General features: G+C 43.3%; 1 protein-coding gene across 2 annotated transcripts in view; it reads right to left on the bottom strand.

Moving 5' to 3' along the window:
* The window catches only part of triob (trio Rho guanine nucleotide exchange factor b), an 84006-nt gene that overhangs the window by 58281 nt on the left and 12012 nt on the right, over window positions 1-13713 (bottom strand). For both annotated transcript variants that reach the window (XM_071539862.1, XM_071539863.1), the window contains exons 7-11: window positions 7478-7669; window positions 5455-5586; window positions 4505-4735; window positions 2804-2926; window positions 2194-2385 (exon numbers count right to left, since the gene is read on the bottom strand). In XM_071539862.1, coding sequence (XP_071395963.1) covers window positions 2194-2385; window positions 2804-2926; window positions 4505-4735; window positions 5455-5586; window positions 7478-7669 — 870 coding nt within the window. The remainder of the gene's footprint in view (window positions 1-2193; window positions 2386-2803; window positions 2927-4504; window positions 4736-5454; window positions 5587-7477; window positions 7670-13713) is intronic.

The raw sequence follows: 13713 nt of genomic DNA, 5'->3' as shown, positions 1-13713 counted from the left end.
CTGTTTGTCGAACGCCCACACCTTCCTACTCAAAAATGGCTCCACTGTTAGTATATAAGATATGTGACACATGACTCTGTACAAGTCCCTTTTGTCCCCCATTTGTACTGCATATCAAAACCAACATTTGGGTGGTAGCTGGTCTAGTTTATGCTAAACTAGACCAGCCTAGGCTTTTATTATTCAAAAGGAGGGGGAAATAAAAGTTATTTTCAGGATCTGGGTTCTCGTCTGCATAATAAAATTCATCATTCCCGTCTCGTTCAATGTAGTTCATGGTCAGCCTCTGCAGTAAACTGTTTGTTGCCTTTTGCCCCACTGGCTGTAAAGAAGGCAATCTGGTCTGTATCCAAAGGGCCTCTACAGAACTAGGAGAGGTGACAGGCAGGAGTGTTGGAAACTTGTATACACATACACACACATTCACGCACAGGAGCGCACACACACACACACACACACACACACACACACACACACACACACACACACACAAACACACACAAACACACACACAGCGACCTCCACTGCGCGAGCTGACAGATGGGATGAAGGAGATTAGTCCATATGGACATTAAAGACTAGCTTCATTAATAACACCGCGGCTCTAACCATCTCTATGACTCATGTAAACAGGATGTAGTGTTAACACATGCTGAGCACAGCGCTCTGTCAGTACGGAGAGGTTAATTGTGACAGTTAAAAATGTGCAGTGTATGATTTTCACATTAGTATCACTATGAAAAGAATTAAAGGGGCCTCGGTGATTAGCACTGTCGCCTCACAGCAAGAAGGTCCCGGGTTCAATTCCCTACCCTTTCTGTGTGGAGTGTTTCCTCCCACAGTGCAAACACACACAAGTCAGGTGGATTGCAGATTCTTAATTGCCCATTCACCCCAATGGATGCTGGGACAGGCTGTAGCCCCTGTGACCCTGAATGGGAATAAGCGGGTAAAGAAAATGCTTTTATTGCAATTTTATGCATAGGGATACAAGTTTTTAGACTTATCCCCACTTGTATCCCTATGCATCAAAAGTAGCTTGGGAGGGTAAATAATAATAAAAGGCAGACAGAGAGCAGCTCAAAGGGCCCAGTGAGCATATTGCTGATGGGCATTATCACAATTCATGTAGAGAAAATCCTGCACAGGTTGCTTTTAATCTGCCTTCTACAGGCTACAGAAGGAAAGGAAAGGAAAGCGCAGATGTTTGCACATGGAGAATTACATGACTTTGAAGGAAGGAACAAATTCAGTAGCATTTTGAGGAGCGATGCTCTTTTACACACACACACACACACACACACACACACACTCAATGTGTGGGCAACCCTAAGGTGGGTAAATTCTAGGCTGTATTACATTTAGGTAACCTCTTATTACTCATGTCACATATTTCACAACGGCAGCTGTGACTGGAGGCTATGGGAGTGATGTTCCCTCTGAGTCAAGCCACTTAAAACAACTGCTGACTGAGCATTGCCACTGCCTCGCCACACACTGAGCAGCCTAAAAGCTTGTCGTGAATTCAGGGATGTCAATAGCATAAGTACTAGGACAAGGAGCAAAAACTGGCCTCCTTTTGCCATTGTCATTGTTTCAACATGGTTTAAGATGGCAACCACTCTGACAGCTCATCCTTTTGCCTCACATCCATATTTCAGTGTATGTGAAGCAACAACAAAAAATGCCTATGACCTCACTGTCCTTATTCTGTATGCTACTGACTGTATATATGACTTTTAAAAGAGAATGCAGAGAGCGATTTAGGCAGTGGTTACAGGCACATGATAGGCTGCATCAGGTGCCGATATTATGTTTTAATGAATGTGTGCTCATCTATAGCTGACTGTGAACATTGAGATATGACAAAGCTTCCTACTGCCATTCCCACACACAATAACACCAGGGATGTGATCAATACATCAATATCCCACTACCTTCCTGGCTCCTGCCTTTATACTCTATGAGCAGCTTGTGGTTTTAGCTTTCGGCAAAGAATCAAATCGATGTGCTAAATGGGGCTAATTTAGGAGCCGCACTGGTGCTGCAGTCAGATGAAGAAGATGAGAAGAAGATGAGAAGCAGAAAAACTTGGCTTGCTTTCAAATGGAATAGTATGACATAGTATAGCATACAAGTCAGAGGAGAGGAGAGGAGAGGTAAACAGAGGAGAAGAAAAAAGCAAATAAACACCTCTTTGACGTGTGTGTGGAAGGCGACAGACATGTCCAGCAGGACTTTGCGCTGCTCCACACGTCGCACAAAGTCCTGGATGCGATCCTCTAGCTGGTGGGCAGCCTGGTAAATCTCCTCTGGGTCACACTCTCCTGTCTGGGCCAGCTGCTCCGCTGCCTCCAACAACTTGTCAGCGTTGGTGTAGGTGTTCTGAAACATCAACATTATATTAATGCTGTATTTAAAGTTACAGTACGGTATCTCATACACTGTCCTGTCCGGCCCAACAAGCTTCGGGAAGCTTGTTAGCTTTAGTGGAGGTGTTCTAGGACAATACTGCAATGTCATACATCTAGATTATTGTATTACCAATGGTCTGTGTTTGTATAGATGCTCTGAAATGGGGCCATACACAATATTTTGTTGGGTGCAAAAAATGCACATTGGACTGCAACTTTCAGACTTGCAAGATGTTTTAATTCAGCATAAATGGTGCATTTGATGCTATGCGCTATATCATGCATCACCACTGCAGGATGTATGTGTGTGATTATGGCTTCATGCTCTTGCTTTAACACTTTTGAACTCTTTAGCTGCTGACATAGAATGGGCTATTATAAAAGCTTACCTGTGCCACCTCTTCAAAGTCTTCGTGTCTCTTCTGCAGAGCTCTGGCTCTGTGCAAAGACTTCCCAACACCAGTGTGCTTACTGAGGAACGCCTCGCCATGGTTCTCTATCCAGTCCAGCACCTTGACACATACACACACACACACACACACACACACACACACACACAGAGGAAAAAAGAGAGGATGTTTTTGCTCAGTTAAGGTGGTAGACATGAATGACTATTGAATGACACCTGGATAATGTATGGAAATGAGGAGAGTTCCAACACAAAAAAGCTACAGGGCAAAATCAGTATAGTATAACTTTTCAACCAGTAGGGGGCGCAATTGACCAGGATTGACCATATAAGAGTTACAGTAGAATACCATGATGATGCCATCTCTCTCTCTCTCTCTCTCTCTCTCTCTCTCTCTCTCTCTCTCTCTCTCTCTCTCTCCCTCCCCCCCCCCCATGTTCCTCCCTTCCTTCCTCTCTCTCCCTGTCGGCAATCTGTCATGTTTAAATTACAGAAATGTGGACAATTAGGTTTTGCTTAATAATAGTCCAGAGCAGTGCAAAGTGTCAACATTTCCACTGAGGAAGAGATTAGCGATAAATCTTTGTACATAATTAACTTATCATCTATTAAACAGATGGTCGTACTCCATCCGTTTCTGTGTGGAGTAATAAAAAGAGATTTTCATGATGGCGTTTTTCAAGGTCTACGAGAGAAGATTTCTATGGGGCAAACGCACACACACACGCACATACACACACACACACACACACACACACACACGCACAATGCCCTCGACACTTTATGTGGCAGTAAATTGCATCACCATGGAAACCACTACCAAGAGAAAAGGGGGATGAGAGAGAGGATGGAGGAAAGGAAAAGGGAATACAGAAAGAGAGGGACGAGAGCGAGAGAGCGGGAGAGCAGGAGAGAGAGAGATAGTGAGAGAGAGAGTGAGAAACAGAGAGAGCGGGAAAGAGAGAGAGAAGGGATCATGCCCACAGGGCAGAAGACAGCGAGCTGACACTAGACACCAACTCACTAGTTTTAATCTCAGGGCTCTGCCATCCAGACAGTCATACACAGAGATAACTCTCACTCTAAGCCCAGGAGGAAGTGGGAAAAAAAAGCTTTGAAGAAGCTGGAGCTGATTTTAATATATCCTTAAAATCACACCCTCTCTTATGCAGTGTGGAATATGAATGGAAAATCACACTTTCACGTGCACAACAGGCAAACATTCCTTGGATATGTCGTAATCAATATAAAAAATGTAAACTAAATGTTGCTATTCATTTTGCCTAAGCCATGTTTTGTATAACAGAATAATACCCCATTCTTTTGTATGTGTAAACTATAGGTATATACTGTAGTTACAGAGCAGAGAATTGTCTGTTCAAAAACTTCCCGGACCGTCTTAAATCAAATTACAGGGCTATTTTACTCAAATATTGAAAAATGCAAAAGCAAAATAAAAGGTTTAACAGATTCAACAGCTTCAAAATGCCACATAATTTCAGGCTTTGTGAAGAGCTCAATCATTCTCAGGAAAAAATAAAAAAGAATAAAGTTTGGATGCAAGGGTCTGTATGAGGAGGCAGCAATCAGTCTCTGGTACAGTCCTTTCTGTGTGTGTGTGTGTGTGTGTGTGTGTGTGTGTGTGTGTGTGTGTGTGTGTGTGTTATGCGTCTTCCCTTACCTGCTGTACGTCCTGCTGAAACACACAGAGCTGCAGGCGCTGGTGCAGGCGAACTTTGCGGTGCTGCCAGATGTTCTCCAGCTGTCTCTGGTGGTGCAGCACCTCGTGGATGATGTCCAGGACGTGGTGCACCGCCTTGGAGTAGTTGGCCGACGCCGTCAGCGAATCAGCACTGCCGGGGGTCAGGGGTCGCTGCAGCTTGTCCAATAGAGACTTGCCATCCTGGCTTACCTGTAAGGGGTACAGCATGGGTTTGAAGTCATTATTGTAGAAGGCATGTGTATATATTTTGAATTTGTCAAGTGTACTGCTGGGATTCCGCAAGGATCTAACCTGGGCCCACCTTTGTTCCGCATATATAAACGATTTACCTTCCATATGCCCAAAGATTAAACTACAGATGTATGCAGATGACACAGTTATACAGTATATGTTCATGCAAAGAAAAAAGAACATGTTGCTCGCAATCTTACAGATGCAATGGACCGTTCCTGACTGATACTGAATGCATCAAAGACTGTACATGCACAAAAAGATTTTTTTCACATTTTTCCTACTGTGTTTGCACCTGGTCTCAAGTCGCTGAAATACTGTGAGATTTTATTATATGCTACACTGATTGTTTATTTTTAGCATATTATAGTGTATTTATATGGATGACTTTTGCACTCACAGGTTAAATAGAGTATTAGAGTTGTTGCATAATGTACGAGTTAATGTGCTTTGTATTATTGTATTTACTGTGTTTTGGTATTATTATATTTTAATGTGGTGCTGGCTCCAGCCCAGGGACTACAGATGCAAATGAGCCTCTGGCTATAGTCTGGTGCAATATGTTGTGCGCCGTCTCTGTGAAGTAAACAAATTAAGTAAAGTTTGTCTGCGTTTGTGTTGGCATTAATGTTTGCATATGTGTATGTGTTTCGCATGGCTGCTTTGTGTGCACCAACCTCCGCGTACGCAGTGGTGACGTGTTCATACAGTCCCTGGTGATGGTGGATGGTGTCTTCCAGATCCTGCAGCTCAGAGGGCAGCTCTCCTTCACCACACGCCTTGCACCACGGCTCCACGTTACTCATGTACTGGGGAGAGGACACACACACACACACACACAGACACACACACACACACACACACACACACAAAGAGCAAACATGTACACAGACACATGTCCACAAACAAACACACGCATGTACATACATATTATCATGAGCCATACGCTATGTCATATATATGCCATGAACACATCCAAGTTACTCGCACACTGGATGATAAAGTCTATCTGATCAATCAATTGCATGCATAGATACACACAACCACAGGACAGACTGGGAGTACAACTAGTCTATTAGCTGTACCCAACATGGATGGAAACAGTGTCAGGATCTATGCTGGAGGATACAGTGAAGTGACGCCCTGCTTATGGTACAAGACAACAGTGGAGACCATGAACAACAATACCATTCTTGCTTTGCTATGTCTCAACCTATTACAAATGTTAGAAAAGTGAACACACCACTTTCCTGATTCCCTACACTCTGTACATTCAAGTCATTTTAAGAACAGGCAACTACTCTCCTCTGATCCTGTGCAAGAGAGAGAGAGAGAGAGAGAGAGAGAGAGAGAGAGAGAGAGAGAGGGAGGGAAAGATCAAGAAAGTGAGAGAATAGAAAGTAGAGCAGAGGCGTCTGTAGAGCACTTTGGGAAAATAATGACAGAAAACGTGATAATTCTAGAAAGAGGAGGAGGAGGAGGAGGAGGAGGAGGAGGAGAAAGCGAGATAAAGGCATACAGAGAACAATCTGCTCTGACTCTGTGTGCGTATGCATGTGTGTGTGTGTGTGTGTGTGTGTGTGTGTGTGTGTGTGTGTGTGTGCCCGCGCGTGTCTTTTTGTTCCTCTGGGTCTCTGTGCAGCCTAAACCTCAGCAGTATTATCAGTAACACAAATACACACAGAGACTAAAAGTGATACTCAAACAAATGGAGACTGAGCTTTATGGTAGAGCACAGTCAGAAACAAATGCAGCTGAGGGGAAGCTTGTGCAGCCTCCAGATATGGATCACACACAAAACCAGAAGACAGATGGCTCAAATCTCCTTCTGTGTGTGTGTGTGTGTGTGCGTGCATGTATGTGTGCGTGTATATAAACCAGAATTAGGCAGAGTACACAAAATCTGTGCTCCAGTACAACTAGCTCTACTTCAATAAAATCTCACTCAAGTGAAAGTACAAGAAGCCATCTAGGAATAAGCAAAAATGGAAATCAAAAACTAAAGTGCAACTGATTGATAATACAGACTACATTGCCACAAATAAGGAATGAATTTTTTCATTCCCTATTTGTGGCAATGTAGTCTGTATTATTTCCCTGACTTCCCTGACTCTGCTCTGCTCTGTCTAGCTGTATTGGTAGTGAAACAACATAAATAGCCTACAAGGAACTCTTGACCACAAACAACTGCATAGAAAAGGAGCCACTCAGCAAACAATAGGTGTCAACAAACTGACTCATGGGTTATTACTGCAACCGTATGCAAAACAATAGGAAGTAGTATTGATCATTTAAATGGTCTTTTAAAAGTCTATTAGGGGTAAAGCAACCCTCGTCCCTGTTTATAGTAGCGCAGCTAAAAGAAGATTTTTTTTTTCTCCTTCATAATACAGTGTATTTCTGTAAGAGTATGAGCTACAATAGGCTTTGGCTACTAAGCTACTATGAAAAGCACAAATGATTGAAAAATCTACTTCTATCTATTTGAGTAGTTCCCTTCCACCTCCAGCATACACAGTATAGTTGCATGTATGCATAGAGAACTCTCTACATGTATGGAACTACTTTTCTGCATGTGTGTGTATATGATGATTACTTGTTTGTGTGTTTCAGATCTCTCCAAAAGTCTATTGACAGTATCAGCGGTGTGCATACATATTACAGCTCTTGTGTGTATGGCAGTATTGTACGTGCCCATACCTGGTCAGCTTTCTGGTGGAAGCTGGCAGACATCTCCAGCAGTGTGCTGCGTTCGTCCAGCGCTGCGGCAAAGGCCTTCCACTCCTGCTCCAGCTGGCCTGAGATCTGCTGGATCTGCTGGGAGGCGTAGTGGCCCGACTCCAGGAGCCGGTTCCCCACCGACATGATCCGGTTGATGTTCACGTACACATTCTGTTATAAAAGATAGAGAGGGGAATTATAAGAAATACCAAAACCTGAAGCGGGCTGGTAGTCTTGCTGCATAATGGCACATCACAATTTAACTTTCCACAGTTAATAATTATGGAGTATTGGCCTATTATCTTCAATCCTCTGTATTTGCTGGATTTCTAATCTATACCCAATTCTCTGCTGCTGCAATGACCCAATTTCCACACTGGGACCTTAAAAGTTTCATCTAACCTAATGTAATATTTGGCAAAGTAATCAGAATTATAATTTTAGCTATAAATGCTTATGCAGCCTGGTGCTGGTTAGAATCTAACTGGCATATTATAGATTTAAGAAGTACTGATACTGGCTGACTGGATACTGATGTGGGCTGGTTGCTAGGATCTAAAAGCCAGTGTCTGAAATCTAGCTGCCAGAACAGTTGACATGATGCACCGCTGACTCACATACACCATGTTAATATTTGGGCTGGCTGCCCAGGTAAATGAACAGCCCACCAAGTACATTTTTGTTTTGGATACAGTCAGTTTGGTGCCGTGATGCATGAAGCTGGCGGTTCTCAATGATGACATTTTCAAACAATCAAGATTTAATGCTGCCAAACATTGCCTGCAAGCTCAAAAACTACAATGACCATAATTCATTGCGCCTACAATGCAGCACAGTTTGACAGTTTGAAACGTAGTCTCGATGATCAGATGGAAGTATAATGTCATTAGCTTATACTAGATTGAGAGACTATCTTCTCATCCAACATGATACTGTTCATATGTGTGTTATTATGATAAGACACAGAGATTACAGGCTAATACAGACAATAGTATTGTAGATAAGAGTGGTGAACATATCACAGCATGGACATGAACGTTCACAAGACATTAAGTACAGTTAGAAAGAGTAAAAAGTTCCTATATACAGGAACACTTTCTGTATAAGAACACTAGCCAAAATCAAAATCCAGATGTATCCAAAACCAGGAAGACAGAGATGAGGGGGCTAACAAATTTTAGAGACCAATAAAAGACTGACTCCTCTATTACCTCTGTCTCTCTCACCGTCTCACACACACACACACACACACACACACACACACACACACACACACAGATCTTGTGGACAATAACTGGTCATTCCACTTGGGAAGGCAAGGAAAGCATTTCAGTCTTTTTCTTTTTATATATGGGCTCCAAGCTGTTTCATGTAGATAGGCACGGATCAGCACACGCTAATTAACAACTGTGTTAACAGCCTGTTATTATTCTATTCAATTACTGCTCCTGGAGCCTATTACGGCTCTTTGTTGGCTTGTTTCGATCTCAACAGGGAGGGAAAGATGAACCAAGCACCAGCTACAGTCCTGAAACAGAGGTGGGATCTGTAGTCTAGTGTATCTACTGCTTTGTTTTTTGTTTTTTTTTTACCTTTAATTTGAACCCCAAGACGCTTGGCAAAACATTTTCCAACTTTTCTTTCTCTGCATACGTTTTTTGGATCTTTGATGGTGCCTTTTTCTGACATTATGGCTTAGAAACTGTTTCAAATAGCTTTACTTTTGCTTGAAAGTTACAGTATTGTGTGCCACCCGACCGGGGATGTTACCCATTGTCCAAAATCCCGGTGAACCATGGTACTGGTCTGGGACATCAGCAGCACTACATTAAGCCTGCTGTTAGCTGGAGGATAATAGAGACTGTGGTGGTGCGCTTAGAGGAGCAACTCACATGAGCAGTCAAGGGAGTCCAATTGCTCTCAAATACACAGCGGTAGGTACGTTGTGATGCACACACACACACACACACACACATACAGGGGGGCCGGGGCAGAGACAGGGTTACCTAGTCACTACCAATTGGCCTGAAGGTCTGTGTGCCATCTGTGGGACATTATGAATTAGGATAAATAGCAAGAAGCTGGACTGCTGGAACCCACTGGGTGGTAAAGGCTTAATCTAAAACTGATGGGGGGGTGGGGGTGGGGGTGGGGGGCAGAGAATGAATGAGAGTAAGAGATAGGGAGGAGGTAATCCTAATTTAAAACTGATGAGGGCAAGTGAGAGAGGGGATGAGAGAGAGAGTGAGGAGAGAGAGAGAGAGAGAGAGAGAGAGAGAGAGAGAGAGAGAGAGAGAGAGAGAGAGAGAGAGAGTGAGGAAAGAGAGAGAGAGAAGAGGAGGAGGATATTGTTAATGTAAAACAAATGAGACCTAGCAGAGTGCTAGTATGGATGAATAATGCAATATTGTCTTTCATTAGCTGCATTGATGCTGTTACATACATTATTTTTATTGAATTTGTTGTTACGGTTAAAGCAAACCAAAGGTATGGCAGCTTTACGAGTAAAAATTTGTGTTAAATAACAGAGATGGAGTAGAGGTAAAAAGAAAAAAAAAACAGATCGTATCTGCACACTGTAGAAGACAGTTTAGCTTCTATGTGGGTTCTCTCCTGATTGCAATGTCCTAGTTATATTCCACACTGAATTTACATGAACTGAATACAAGCATGATATTTATCCTCTGCATACAAGCACACCATGGCTGCTCATCATGAATAATTAACAGATTTTTTAAGCTAAGTTATCTGTCAATTGTTGCTAAAGGAAAGATTTTTAGACAGCTTTCAAACATCCTGTGAAAAGGCATGGCTGAGCATTTACTCTTGGAAAATATTCAAGCTTATCCAACTGAATAACTTCTGTGAATGTGGTGAGTGTGGTCAGTTCACAGTGCTGTGCCGAGATACGCCGATAGCATCAAATACTCAGTGGAATCGTTATCATTACATTAAATTTGGAGTGGAACTCTAGCTGTAAAATAGATACAAAAGAGATTATGTTCTTCATGGAATTCATGGAAAGCATCTCAAAATGGACTACAAATTAAAATCAATGGTGAAAGGCTTGGTGAAAAACAACACAAGCCACAGCTTTGCATGAGCCACTGTTTGCTGGGATACTTTATCTCACAGATCAACTCCAAACTAGTCAAATTAGTCGCCTCATACATCAAACTGAAGGATTGTTACTGCTTTCGTGATTCATACCTTCTACTTAACTATGTTCTAGTGACAAACCTGTTGGGTGTGTCCCTTACATAACCCACATTCGCTAGATTCTCATTTAAATTCTTTGTTTCTTCAGTTAGAAATAAAAATTGCCTGATTTGAATTAGACGGACACAGTTCAACCATGGAGCAAGAAGAGGATACTTATGAAAATCCAGATGCATATGTTGCTCCTAACAGACCTCCGCCGAACATAGGCGCCCGACGCACCAGACCAGCGTGAGTCGAGCCCCAAAACCTCAGAGCACCCAACTTTCCCTAAAGCTAAACCTGTTGTAAAAAGATCTGGGGAAAAAACGGTCTAATCATAGTACATGTTGAGAAATCTTCAAAAGTTTTGTTAATGGAATGTTAATGGAATACTAATAACTCACTACTAATTGCATGTGAGAAACCTGAAGAGCAACCCCTCTGTTTTAACAGATGACAGGGAATCTCAGACTATTATACAGGTGACTGCAGAAAGAGACCAGCTACAGTTGGAAAACAACAACTTGACAGAGGAAATAGGTAAGCCAAGAAGATTCCAGTCAACAGCTATCAAAATGGTTCATCACAGTGAAAGATGCCCTTTGCGGGTATTAATGCTGTAACATGAAGGGTTCAATTCAAGTCTTGTTCATCTCAACAGCATATCTGAAAGGATACTCCAGCTCAGATGTGTTCTACATGGTCACACAATCCCTGGACTGTGATTATGAGCAGGACTTCACCAAACTATATAATCAATAACCAGAGGTGAGTACAAGAATTACTGCATTGTATGTGTGTGTGTGTGTGTGTGTGTGTGTGTGCGTGCGTGCGTATGTGAGCGCGCATGTAGAGCAGTGTGTCATATTGACAAAGGACGGGTACCTCATGAAATGGAGGTCGCGCACTATCACACACACAAACCTTGCGCGGCCACGGTGGCCTCATGACGTTTGGTAATGCGGAATTACATGAAATGGCGATCGACTCAGATTTTGAAATTATGAAATAATGGCTCAAATTACATTTTTTTCCACTCATAGAGCGATCGTCAGGCGTCAGAAGACTTTGATTATACTACACGAGCTTTAAGGAGTAATTTTATGGACATTTATTGCCCTTTTTGAAGCAGAACATCCAGCTCCCCATTCACTTCCCATTCACTGGAAGAGGCTCCACCAACAGCGAGCCTGGAGAACTCCAGGTAAGTTGTATGAAGAAAAAACCAGAGTTTGTACTGGCATGAGAATGAGCAGAAAATGACTGAATTTTAATTTTTGGGTGAACTATTCCTTTAATTTACAATGATACACTGGTGACATCATTAGTAACCACACCACAGAAAGTCTTACTACGTTTGAGATGGTTACAGTATGATACTTCCCCATAGACATTGACTATGAACAGGTAAGAGAAACTCCTTGACATACAAAATGCAGTTTTAAAGAGCCTCCCATAGGGGGCATAACACCGACATATCTCCATCTACTGCATTATGCATGACACATTATCAATTACGCAATTGCAAACAGCCACCATTAGCATTTCTCTGTGGCTTTAACCCTGGCTTAAACTGAAATAGAGGAGCCTCCTAGTTATGAATCCTCGTGTCTAGGGCTGAATACTGATGCAATGTTGCAAAAGCTAGCAAGCACTTTGATACTGATGATGCCAATACATATTCAGAGATGAGAGGAAACGGGCAAACACATATAGGCGTGTTGTTTCAGCTTATTTTCATACGGTGAGTAATAAGGTGCGCTGAAACCGGGAGCACAGAAATGAAGAAACAGTCTCTCAAGAGCACACAAACAAGCACACACACACCTTCCGCAGTACCCCCAACCCCCAAACACACATACTCTCACATGCAACTTTGCCCTGCCCAGCATCCTCAGTGTAAACACACGGCGTCCATCGAGCGAAAAACACTGTCATGAACCCAGCCCTATGTATTTCCAGGCGCTCATGCAGGCAACAGGAAGGGGAAACGGCGCATCCTGTGGAAGAATGGGTGGAGGGGGCGGTGGTCTCTCTCTGTGTACCCAACTGTGTGTGTATATGTGTGTGTATATGTGTGTGTTTACATTGTCCTCTCTACTACTGTTGTCTCAGGGGTTATAGCGGTCCATCTCGGTCCCTGATGTTGACACAACTGGCTATGGGCGGTGGCTCACGCCGCTCCCGAGCCTTAGTGTTGACACCGCTCACTGTGGATGGCTCCTAACACCAGTGACACAGTGAGTGGGAGGATGTGGGAGGTGTGGACTCCCCCCCCTCTGGGTTACCCACCCTCTCCCTAGCTTCTAACTTTTGTCCCACTAACATTAGTCCCACTGAGTATTCTGAGTTTTACACAAGCGGCTCTGTAAGGGTCGGGGAGTTCGAAGGAGAGATCTTCTGGAGAGAGGAGAGTGAGAAAATGCCCGAGCCCTCACAATGTCTCGGCCGCACTGTTGTCAGTGGGCCACTGAGAGGTGATGGCCTAGTCATGCACAATAATGCCTGTGGGACCGAGGCGTGGCTGACCATTTCACCCTTGGCCCTGCCATAGTTGTGTCTTGTTATTCCTTCCTGCTCTCGGTTTGAGAGGTTAATTACGAGCGCAGGCAGTGAGTTGAATGACAAACTGCACTGTGTACTGCTCAGTGTGCGGACAAACTGTGAAAGCACAAGGTCGCTGCAGCAGCTGCTCACAAAGGGGGAGCTGGATAGACTCGTTCTTAGAGGGACTGTCCCGTAACCAAAAGGTCTCACGTTCAATCCCCACAACAGCCATGTGTCCCGTTGTAGCGTCCTATAGAGCAAGACCCCCGCCTGCTCACTCACTGTAAGCGGATAAAAGCGGCAGCTAATTGCCTCAAGGAAGGAAGGAAGACAGAGAAGTAAACATGGGAAGAAACAAACGGACATGAAAAATGCATCAGGACACAAGCAAAGATCATACGGAAAAAAACAGCAATCTGAAAATAGACACCAAACTCAGCCCTCCCACAACCAGCACAGGTGCCACC

Source organism: Centroberyx affinis, unplaced genomic scaffold (assembly GCF_046629955.1).
Source record: "Centroberyx affinis isolate AG114_WGS23_722 - 3 ecotype Tasmania unplaced genomic scaffold, CSIRO-AGI_Caff_v1 ptg003528l_1, whole genome shotgun sequence".
In the NCBI taxonomy this organism is placed as follows: domain Eukaryota; kingdom Metazoa; phylum Chordata; class Actinopteri; order Beryciformes; family Berycidae; genus Centroberyx; species Centroberyx affinis.
The sequence above is the reverse complement of the archived record's forward strand: the minus strand, read 5'-3'. Positions and strand labels throughout refer to the sequence as shown.